At 30.2% G+C, this 11,895-nt stretch overlaps 1 protein-coding gene across 1 annotated transcript; it reads left to right on the top strand.

The window, feature by feature from the left end:
- Positions 1-9,379: 9,379 nt before the first annotated feature.
- On the top strand, positions 9,380-10,917 carry LOC125815108 (protein JINGUBANG). Its single transcript, XM_049494495.1, has one exon. It carries the CDS (start codon positions 9,395-9,397, stop codon positions 10,703-10,705), a length of 1,311 nt encoding a protein of 436 aa, XP_049350452.1. The 5' UTR covers positions 9,380-9,394; the 3' UTR covers positions 10,706-10,917.
- The last annotated feature ends 978 nt before the right edge of the window (positions 10,918-11,895 follow it).

Below are 11,895 nucleotides of genomic sequence, written 5' to 3'. Positions count from 1 at the left end.
CCTACCATGCATTGCACAAATGATACTACAAAGTAGTAAACATGCATACATACATAAATCGAAAATATACAACCATCACCTACATATATAGACCTATATGTCAATATCCCAAAATACCGGACCTCATTGTGAGCACACATTTATTCTTTGGGAAATATCTCTCTAGTCGCATGAATCGATACTCTTTCCATTTATTTAGTTCCCCTTGATTATCACAGGTTTCAGAAATGTCTTTAACCCAACAATTTTATAAATACATAATCTTACAATTAACACCAATCACCCCAATAAGAAAACTCAAGATTAACAATCAAGAACTAGAGAACTACACCCTAGTCAATATATTTTCTCGCCCTAGCAGCAATAATCAATAATATTTAACCATCCAGACTCCGTGCCCCGAAAGCCTAGGCATGAAACCTCTCGTCAATCTACAAAAAAAACATGCAATTGAAAATAAGTCTAACTACACAATTAGGAAAACCTAGTGTATTTGGGCGCCAAGCAACTACTGTAAAAGTCTGATCGCAAAGTTTGACTCTTTTTGTGAAACTTTAGCTTGTTCTTGGTCTAAAATAATAATACATTACAAAATCATTTACAAATGGCCTAATATTTCAAGATTATATACAAATCTCAAATCCTAGGCCAACCTCATAATTTTTCACTCATTCCATGGCTTTCCCACCAATAATTCAACTAGAACTATAAATTTCATGGTTATACTAGTGAATTATGGTAAATAAATCAAGAATAAACATTCTTAATATTAGTCCAAGTTCTTCCACCCTAAAATCATCATAAACACGAATTTTCCCACCTTAGAATGAATTCAAACCATTCCCTAGGGCCATAAATATATTTTCTAAGGACTAAAAATTAAACGAGTGTTAGATTGATGAAAGGACTTACCTTGAAGGAGAAAATCAATGAAAACAGAAGGAAGAAATCACCCCAACATTGCCCTAGCATGACCTTGGATGAGTTTGGGAGAAAAATAATGTTTTAGGGCTGAAAATAGCTTTTAGTTTAGTACAACCCTGAGCCTGCTATAGCGGCTTGCTAGAGCGCCCTGATCCTCGCTATGGCTACCTCAGCTTTTCAGTACAGTCAGTCTCTGATAAATCAATCATAACTTCTTACTTCGAACTCGAAATTACGCAAACTTGGTGGTGTTGGAATGAAGATTATTAGAACATTAATTTGATAGGTTATATGCCACCTAATTCATTTTAGATTGAGCTATATGATCGTTTTAAGTTAACCTTAGTTTAAAATAAATCTCAAAACTAAATCAGTAAGAGTACTTTCAACTAACTTTGTGATAGGGACATTGTACGACCTTATTCATAACTAATGCACTCACATACCAAGGAATTGATCCTAACCCTATGACGAATAAGATTCATATACCTTTACGACATATATTTTCAGTAACGACATAATAGGTCGTTACAGTTAAACAATTTGCCGAAGTTTTGGGATGTCAAAACTACATCGACATGAATAATTGAATTCCTAGAGTCCTTGCTTTTTCTTTTGGGTAATTTACAAAAATTCCACTAGTTTAGGAGCTAATTACTTAGATTCACACTAGTTTGTAATATTACGAATCTTACTATATTTTGAACATGTGATACATGTATCTCCAGATGCATGCAAATACATGGGTCAAAATTAGGTGTAACTTGTCCTATATACACTATATCCAAGTGGATTCGCATGTATCTAACTCTCTCGCTCACCTCCCTCTCATCTCACACTCCACTCTCCTCTCTTGCTTGCCTCTCTCTCTATTTGAGTGTGTATGGTAGTAAAACACATATACCTAGGTGTATATGACTTGAAATCTGGTATGAAATTATTAATTAGTAAGACAATGTGTAATTATCTCAAACTATCGAGAAAATTAGTAAATATGATAGTGTAAATTTCATATATGACATATATTATAGTACTATTTTCAGGCTATAGCAGTAGATTTAGACTTTCAAGCTACAACATTAAAAATTTCAGGTTATAACAAATTCACAAATAAAAGAAATGTTTTTATTAATTCGAAAAAAGTTTTTTTAAAAAATGATTTTTTTTTAAAAAAAACGGAATTATAGATAATAAAGTAAAAAACTGAAAGTGTGGCCTGTAATTTAATTTGAATTTATTGTAGATAATTAATGATTAGCATGAAATAAGGGATTCAAACAAATTAACAATACTCCCTCCGTCCCTATTTACTTGTCCATATTTTCTTTTTTAGTTGTCCCTATTTAGTTGTCCATTTTGACAAATCAAGAAAGGACAACAAAATTTTTCCTATTATACCCTTATTTACACTTCTTTCAAATTGTAAAAGTGTATGTTGTTTCCCTCCAATTTATTTTACTTGAATTCAAATAAGTGGTTGTAATTTTGAAGTGAAAAGTTGTCATAAGGGTAAAATTGTAACTTCACTGTGCTAATCATTGTTGCCTTAATCTGTGTGCCATTTCTAAAGTGGACAACTAAAAAGGGACGGAGGGAGTATTTTTTATCCTTAAATCACTCAAAATCAGTTAAGATAAATTAAAAAATCAGATCATATCATTCTTTTGTAGATAATTAATAAATAGCACGAATTAAGGGATTTAAACTAATTAAGATTATTTAGTATCCTTAATTCACTCAAATCAGTTAAAATCAAATAAAAATTCAGATTTTATTTTCTTTTTTTTTTCAACGTTTCTCTCTCTTCAATTTGCAACAAAAAAAATTCAACGTTTCTCTCTTCAATTTTCAACAAAAAAAAATCCCACATTCGAGTAATTGAAGTTTTTTTCATCTTTAAAAATTCTTGATTTTGTTGTGATGGACAACTACGTATCAGTTTTAATCAAACATGGTGAAAGATGGGATCCTTCGGGTTAGTATTTATTATTGTTTAACGTTTGTTTTAGAATGATAGCGAAATGAAACAAAAATGATCAAACTGTCGATTAATTGAAGGTGGAGTAATATTTTGTTAATTGTTGATATCATATTATGTTTATTGTTGTGAAATGTAAAAAAATTAGTGTTTTTTTGTTTATTTTGTATACGGTTATTGTTTTGTGAAATTATAAATTTAATGTGATTTTATGAATAAATTTGATAGAATAAATTAAATGAATTTTGTATGAAAGTGTGCTAATTATTCTGTAAAAATAATTTAATTATAATGTTGACGAATTTATGAAAATTTATTTTATTTGATAATGAATTTGATAGTATAAGTCGAATGAATTATGTATGAAAAGTGTGTTAAGAAATATGTAAAAAAAAATTGGAATTCTTGACGAAGTGTATTACAAGTGTTTTAAATTGGTATTAAATGTGAAATTGTTGAGTTTATATTAGTTTTGTTATTTCTGTATAAAGTTGGGTGACAGTAATTAATTATTTGGGACGAGAAATGTATATAGTTTGAATGAATAATCGTTTTGTATGAAATGTGTATTAAATGAGTATGAAAATGTATAAATTTGGTATGAATGATGATTGTTGTATGAAATGTGTATTAAATGAGTATGAAAATGTATAAATTTGGTATGAATGATGATTGTTGTATGAAATGTGTATTAAGTGAATATTAAATGTGAAATATTATGTTTTGTATGAAATTTGTTTTGTATTGTACTATCTGAATGATATTTGTATGAAAAAATAATGACGAGTGTGTATAATTTTGTTGTTATTATAATATTTTTATGGATGAAATTTGTATTGTCTTTGAAATGAAAAGTTAATAGTATTTAACATATTTCTAATTGATTTGTATAATGTTAGACTAATTGTTTTTTTTTTTTAATGAAACAGAGAATTATGTTGATTTTCAAATGAAATGAATTATATATGAAAGAGGGCTGCTAATGTGAAATTCAAAAGGTCCAAAGTTACTTGCAGTAGATGTTGTCAAGTTGGCCACAACATGAAGCATGTTCAAATTATCCTGTGCAAAACTAATGATTGTTTATTTGTTTAGACTATATATAATTTTTATTTTATTTTGTCGTTTAGATTAATGCTTTGTTTTGATATGAAACATAATTGATTTGAAGTGCATTATAAACTTAGTGTTTAATATACCGTTCATTCTTTATACATTGTTCATTCATTAATCATACAGATTGCATACTGTTAAAAATAAAATTTATTCCAGCTTAATACATAAGATAGTGTAAATATTAGTGATAATTATAAAAGGTAATTATGGTATCCTGAGTATTTAATTTAATGTAAGTTTACATGAATATTAATTTGGTTTTCAACTGGTGTCCTACTATAAATAAATTTAAAACAAATTGCAGTTAGTGTTTCATTCCGACACTAACTTCAGTTAGTGTCATACACATATTAATCAAAATTTTATACACGCTTTATCCAAACAACATGTATAAAAATTGATAAACTCATATAATCACACAATTTATACCATTTGTATATCAATATTATATCACAATTCATACAATATCCAACAATAAAATATTAAACTCATAGGCATACACGTATTAATCAAATTTCATACATGTTTCATCCAAAAACATGTTTAGAATATAAAGTAAGCATAATGTGATTTTTTTTAGAAAAAATCAGTAGTTTGACAAATCATACCATTTTCATACCAATTTAATAATTTATACCATAAACACAGTTAATAGACAATCACACCAATGTTAAAATGCAATTCATACCATTTGTATACCATTATTATATCACAATTTCATAAAATTTTCAAAATCAAAACATTTAAGCGTAGTCATACACATATTAATCAGATTTCATACAGATTTCATCCAATAAATGTACAGTTTGGAAACACACTAATATTTTCAAAATAGTATCTTGAAATTGTAATAGGCCATCAGTAATTCATAGGTAAACGGTATTTGCCTGAAAGAAAACATATGATATTATATATCATCAAATACTTAAACACAAAAAAATTGTCCAAAAGTTAAAAAAATAACTTTTTATTGTTCTTCTTGTTGATGGTTTTGAAGATGCTCCAACTTCTACATTTTTTTTTCTTTTTCTTTTTGATTTTAGTAACAAAATCAAAATCGGAATTAGAAGGGGTTTCAACAATTTTCCCCTTCATCTTCTTCCCCTTTTGATTTGCAGGGGTGACCTTTTTTTTTCTTCATTTTTTCTCTCTTTGTCGCTCCTTCAACTTAGATGAACCATCCGTCGCCGGATTTTGAATATTCGCCGGATTTTCAACAATTTCACCCAATCTGGGACTCTTTTGAGACGTTTCAATAGGTTTCTTAGACATAATTTTGTTAAGATTGAATGTTGGTGTAGTTGGCTGGTGAGAAAAATGGGAGAGAAGAAGGTGAAAGTGGGGTAATAGCGTGTATAGTTGGATATGTGTGGGGGAAGGGTGGTGGGATTGACTAATGGGAGGTTATGAGTATAACATTAAATAAGGAAGTGTAATCAATGTAAAATTCTTATAATTGTGTAAGAGATAATTATGGGGTATTCTTTATTTAAATAATTTAATAATAATATAAAATTACAAAAAATTACTTATTTAATAAAGTAAAATTTAATTAATTTATAAATAATTAGTGATATGTTATAACCCGTAATTAAATTGTTATAAGCAATAATTTTTTAAAAGTAGATTTAAAACCTGTAATATTGACTCTTAAATGTGTATATGGGGTGATTTTTCCAATATGATATGGATGTATATTTAGTTTGATAGTTTTTCCTTTCCTTTTTGTTGCTTTATTTGTATTGGGCTTGTCTTTTTTTGGGTCCAGACAAATTGTTTGAACTTATTTTAGCTCAGTTTATAGAAAACAACCCAATGAGTCAAATTTAACAATAACCAAAAATTCTACACAAATGCAATCAAATAAGTATATTATATATATGAGTAAATTTTAGGTTTAGCAAACATAAAAATCATATTTGTATGTTATAGCTATAGTTTGTGTAATTGCGTTCTATAACAAATTGTTTGCTATGACTATTAATCTGTATATTTTGGTATACTTATACATAAAAATCTGCATTTGTATATTTAGGTATATTTATACATATAAATGTGTATATGGATATGTAACTGTATTTTTGTATACATTTGTAAGTTGTATAAGTATATGTTTTTTTGTTGTGATTTTCAATCGTATATGTATAGGTGTATTATATGTATTTATATATAAATTTGTATATGTATATCTAACTGTATTTTTGTATACAGATAGATTTGTATACAAATCTCTCTCGCTTTATACAAACCCAAATTATACATTATATTTTGTATAATCTCTATTTGTATAAAGCGATAAGGAGAGAAAGGCAAAAGAAAACTGGGCAGGGGAAGATTTATATTGTATAATTTTAAGTGTATAGGACGAAGAGATATATATTTGTATGTGTATATATACAGTTTCTCTCGCATTATATAAACACAAACACAATTTATACATTTGTGTTTGTATAAAGTGAGAGAAGCGAGGGAGAGCGGAGAGCGAGATTTATGGGGAGAGAGCCGAGTGGCAAACTGTTTGCTATGGATTAAAATTAAATGAAATTATGATTATAACATTTAATTTAAATTAATAGTTTGCTATTTTATACAATTTTCTCTATATATAGAGATACTTAGCTTATATCAATTTGCATAATTATAGTTACATGTATTTAAAATCTGTTATTATAAAGATGATTGGAAATTGGAATAGTGATCAAACAAATAGATGTTCTTTTCCTTTTTGGTTCCACCAAATATTCCACAGTTGAAAGTATAACAAAGGAAGAATGGTTTGAATCTTCGTGTAAGCTGTTGACGTTCAATTCTAAGAAGCTTCGACCAATTGTCCACTTGCACTAACTTAAACTTTCTCTTTTTATATTTATTATATTGTATATCTTCTATTTAGCGTTCAATATATTATTTTATATATTTTATATTTATGTCATTGTCAACTAATACAGCTTGTCAGTACGCGTATAATATCAAACAAAAACCATGAGGTTTTCCCCCTTGTACGCGAAACCTCCTTGTACGCCCACTGTATTTATAAATGGTCAAATATACCCCTGTACTATAGAAAATAGTTTAAATATACTCCTAGTTATATTTTTGGGCTAAATATATCCCTTTCATTATACTTTCGGGTTAAATATACCCTTATGACTAACATAGGACACATGAACAACTAAGATTAAATGAAATATTCAATTTGAAATAAATCAAATTCGAATATAATCCGCCCCACCCCAATAATTTAACCTGGCCTAATTATAACATTGACCACCCAATTTATATTTTATCTCCTCACAGCTACTATCGACTACGATCTTGAGCAAGAAGAAATAAAATGATAGATCAACCAGAAATCTCTTAAGGTTAAAACCAAATTCCCTCAAATATGTTACTGCACTGGTCACTTTCCCTTTTCATATCCTATTTTATCCTTTGGATCTCAAGTTACTACTGTGTTACTCCTATATGTGAATTTGTGCGTGGGTTTGCATGCTTTAGCTGGAAAATGAATGAAATTCAAAAGTATGTGGAGAAGGACAATGCATAATAAGTTGGGATCACTTTTTCATTTAGATATCTGGATTTACATTCTTCGAAAAACTAATTTGTATCAGCCTACAAGCTGGAATTCGACAAAAGGTTGCTCTGTAGCCATCCTTTCCTAGAGTTCATTGATAAGAGGACGTGGGTGGGTCAATGTTATAATTGGGCCGGGTTAAATTATTGGGGTGGGGCAGGTATTTTAGTTGTCCATGTGTCTTCTGTCATAAGGGTATATTTAGCCCGAAAGTATAACTAGAGGTATATTTAAACTATTTCATATAGTACAGGGGTATATTTGACCCTTTGCCGTTTATTATATCGTGAAAATGCAACATTCTACCCTTGTTAACTCTTCTAATTGTATTTTCTCTCCGATCCATTTCCATGTTATTCGAGATACCTCTTTAAGGAAATATAATACTTTTTATACATGCATAAACTAGGATTTACGTTTAGAGTAGCTTCCAAGCTGAAATCGAATACTTTTTGTAGAGTTTCAACTCGAATTAAATACATCTTATAGAGTGCCACAAAATTTCAATGTCTACCACATTATCAAACCCATCTTTTTGATGGCTTTTGAAACAAACCTAGAAATGACATCATCTACTTATTCTTAGGGTTGTTCAAAATTAATCAACGTTAGTTTACAAAGTATTTAAAATGTAATCACTTTAAAGAAAATACGAAGGAGGCAAAACACACAAGATATATATTTGCTAAAATGATGATAATTACAAATTTTGAATATATTACAAAGGTTGGTTATTTTCATAATTAACGACAGCCTTGTAGATGATTAGTGTTGAAATTAGCCTTAAACAAACTAGTATTAGACCGATTGTTCGTCACGATGAATATGAAGACAATGGATAGAAGCTCGGATCATGTGAAGAGCTAAAGAACAAGCTTGGGAGTGATGATGCGCGTGGAATAGACTGCTTTATTGTCGTTACTCGTAGTTTGAAGACGTACACATAAGAAGAACTATCTAGGTTTTGTTGTTTGGTGACTATAAGTATATTCGAATCGAGATGCTTTGATGGTTATAAATATTCAAATAATATGAGAAATATACAATAAATTTCTAAATACACTTGATGATAATAATATGAAGTAGTTTTCAAAATTTTTACTACTTGATCCAAAATGAATAATAGTATCACAACAAGTAGTAAGCGTCTGATTGTCCGTCTTAAACACAACTAACACTCCATTCCTTGAGGCTTACGCCTTATCCCGTGCTATTACTTATCTCATCTTACGCACCTGTCTTTTAAAAATACTGAATTCACAACACATTAAAAATATTAATGTCTCGCGTTATGTGCCGTCTTTTAGGACACTGAATTCACAACACATCTTTAGGTTGGCTTTGCCAATTCCAGCAAAAATGAAACTAAACTACATTGTTGCGTAATTATAAACGAAAAAATAATAATTATGTGGAGTTGACATAATGTTATAAACATATGAGCAACTTCTTGAAAAAAGTTTTTTTTTAAATGTCTATGATTACCATGTTCAATTCATGAACTAAAAATTAGAATAGATTAACAATAAATTCAACTTATTAATAAAATTTACAATTTGCAACTTGTTAAAATTTTAAATCATGATTATTATTTTTTGAACAAGAATGTGGGGTAGAATGGGCAACTTGCCAAAAAAGAAAAAGGAAAAAGAAAAAAAAGGACAACTCAGCCACAGGCCCACAGCCCCTTAAGTCCAAGCCAAGACTCTTTATATATTCCTTCCCTCTTTTCTAAAACACAAAAAAAAAACCACACAACACGTAAAAACACATATTCTTTTGAATATCCCGCCGGCAACATGAAATTCCGATCATGGATTTCATCTTCTTCCTCCGTCAACACCACCGCAGACCACCCTGTTCCGCCACCAAAAGGGGTCTTTACCGATGATGCAAGTAACTTCTCCAATTTACCCAGTAGTACTACTTCACCATCATTATTTTCTCAAGAAACATATTCTCTCAGCAGTTTACAAAGCAATCTCTCCCTTTTAACTTTACCTTCTGTTCCTTCTCTCCAAAATCTCTCTCCTGGAACTTTAAACCTCGCTATCTCCGCTCGTTGCTTAAATTCTCTGAATCCCAGAAATGCTCATGTCACTTTCCTTGCTATGCATAACAATCTGTTATATGCAGCTTCCTCAAATGAAATCAACGTTTTCGAACTCACAAATTTCACACTTATCGATACTTTCAACAACAAAGACCCATCTTCTGGTTTTGCAAAATCTGTTACTTTCCTCGACGGTAAAATCTTCACTGCCCATCAGGATTGTAAAATCCGGGTATGGAAATTAACACCCATGAAGCAGCATAACCTAATCGCAACTCTCCCGACGCTTGAGGACCGATTACGCCGATTTGTGTTTCCGAGTAGTTATACAAATGTGAGAAGACACAAGAAAAAAATGTGGATCGAACATCATGATGCTGTTTCTGGGTTAGCTGTGAATGAGAATTTGATGTGCTCTGTTTCGTGGGATCGGTGTTTGAAAATTTGGGGAGGTTCGAAATTACGGTGTATTGAATCGATTAAAGCTCATGATGATGCGATTAACGCTGTTGTAGTAGGGAAGGACGGAACAATTTTTACAGGTTCGGCTGATAAACGGATTCGAGTTTGGGGGAAACCGTATGCAGAGAAGAAAGGTAAAATCGGGTTAATTGCGACTTTGGAGAAGCATAAATCGGCGGTGAATGCATTGGCGTTAAGCTCCGATGAGTCTGTGTTATTTTCCGGCGCCTGTGACCGGTCGATTTTGGTGTGGGAAAGAGAAGACAGTGCGAATTACATGGTGGTTACTGGTGCATTGAGAGGTCATACGAAGGCGATACTGTGTTTGATCAACGTTTCTGATTTGTTGTTTAGTGGATCGGCGGATCGAACGGTGAGGATTTGGACACGTGGGAATCAGGGACAGTTCTGTTGTTTAACGGTACTTGATGGACATCGCACACCGGTGAGGTCATTGGTGGCGGCGCCGGCAGTGGCGGCAGAAAGCGGTGGAGCTAATGGTGGTGTTAAGTTGTTTAGTGGAAGCTTTGACGGAGAAATTAAAGTGTGGCAAATTGTGGTTTCTAGTTCAAGTGGAAGTCCTCTCATATCGTGATATTTGTATTTTTATTTTTTAATTTAGAATTTTAGAAAATAGATTTTATGTACTAACAAGTTTTTTATTTTTATTTTTATAATTGTTTGAAATTTTATTTGGAATTTGGTGCTGTTATTTTATGCATTTTTTCCAACTTGACTACTTAGAAATAGTCAAGAAATTTACTAGGGCGAATGTTCAAGTCTTTTAAATCTTGAAGTGTTTGTATATAGTCAAATAGTGTTGTATTTTCCTACATTTATCCAATGTTTGACTACTTTAATTAATCATCTACGTACTATCAATTTTGATTTCAATGTTTATTTAGGAGGTTGAATGTTGATTATTCTTGTTTTCTAAAAAAAATTATATCGTGAGATGAGACACCATGCATATTATAACGTATTTCTTAAATCTATGTAGTGAGTTATGTAGGTAGTGATTTATAGGGATATTAGAGAAAATAATGCATATATAATAATGTATTAGCTTTGATATTATTTAATTGTTTGTTTGCTAGCATTTTCAATCTATATTAGTTACACATTATATTCAGTACTATTCTTATATATAGTGAATTATAATATTAACAATACAAGATATTATTCATATTATGATACACCTTTTTCAGTATTATTATTTATTCGTATGCTAGTTGGTACATCCTATTCATATAATACGACAAATCAAACGATCGATTAAAAATAATCTCAATATTATTAATCTCACCATTATTACTATATTTTATTCAATACTATTCTTATAGCTATCAAACGAGTCCTAAGAATTAGTCTTTTATTATCTTGGATTTAACACATACTTATACAATAATGTATGATTTTCAATATATTTTAACATAGTAACCTTTTATGGACATTTATATATAAATAATTTTATTTTATAGGTGACTTGATATAAGTGAGTAAAACTAAACTTCTTTCAACGTTAGAGCTAGGGTGGTAGGTGAATTTGGAATGTTAAAAAATGGAAAGAAAAGAAACAAGAATTTGGATAATTAATTGATAACGTCCATGTAAAAAGGTGACAAATTGTGTTGCAGTAATTGAGATAAAGTCAACGCTTAATCATGTGAGTAATCACGTGAAGATGAGTGATTACCTTCGTTTTAATAATCCTAATTAATTGTCATTGTACCTTTGAAACTAGAAATCAAGAAGATAAAGACAAATTAACATTTCATAAACCCC

Source organism: Solanum verrucosum, unplaced genomic scaffold (genome assembly GCF_900185275.1).
Source record: "Solanum verrucosum unplaced genomic scaffold, falcon-dt-bn FXZP01000085.1, whole genome shotgun sequence".
Lineage (NCBI taxonomy): Eukaryota > Viridiplantae > Streptophyta > Magnoliopsida > Solanales > Solanaceae > Solanum > Solanum verrucosum.
Note: the sequence above shows the minus strand (reverse complement) of the source record. Positions and strands in the feature narration are given on the sequence as shown.

Excerpts from the sequence above, each read along its gene's own strand:
- LOC125815108 (XM_049494495.1), top strand. The coding sequence starts at position 9,395 with ATGAAATTCCGATCATGGATTTCATCTTCTTCCTCCGTCAACACCACC.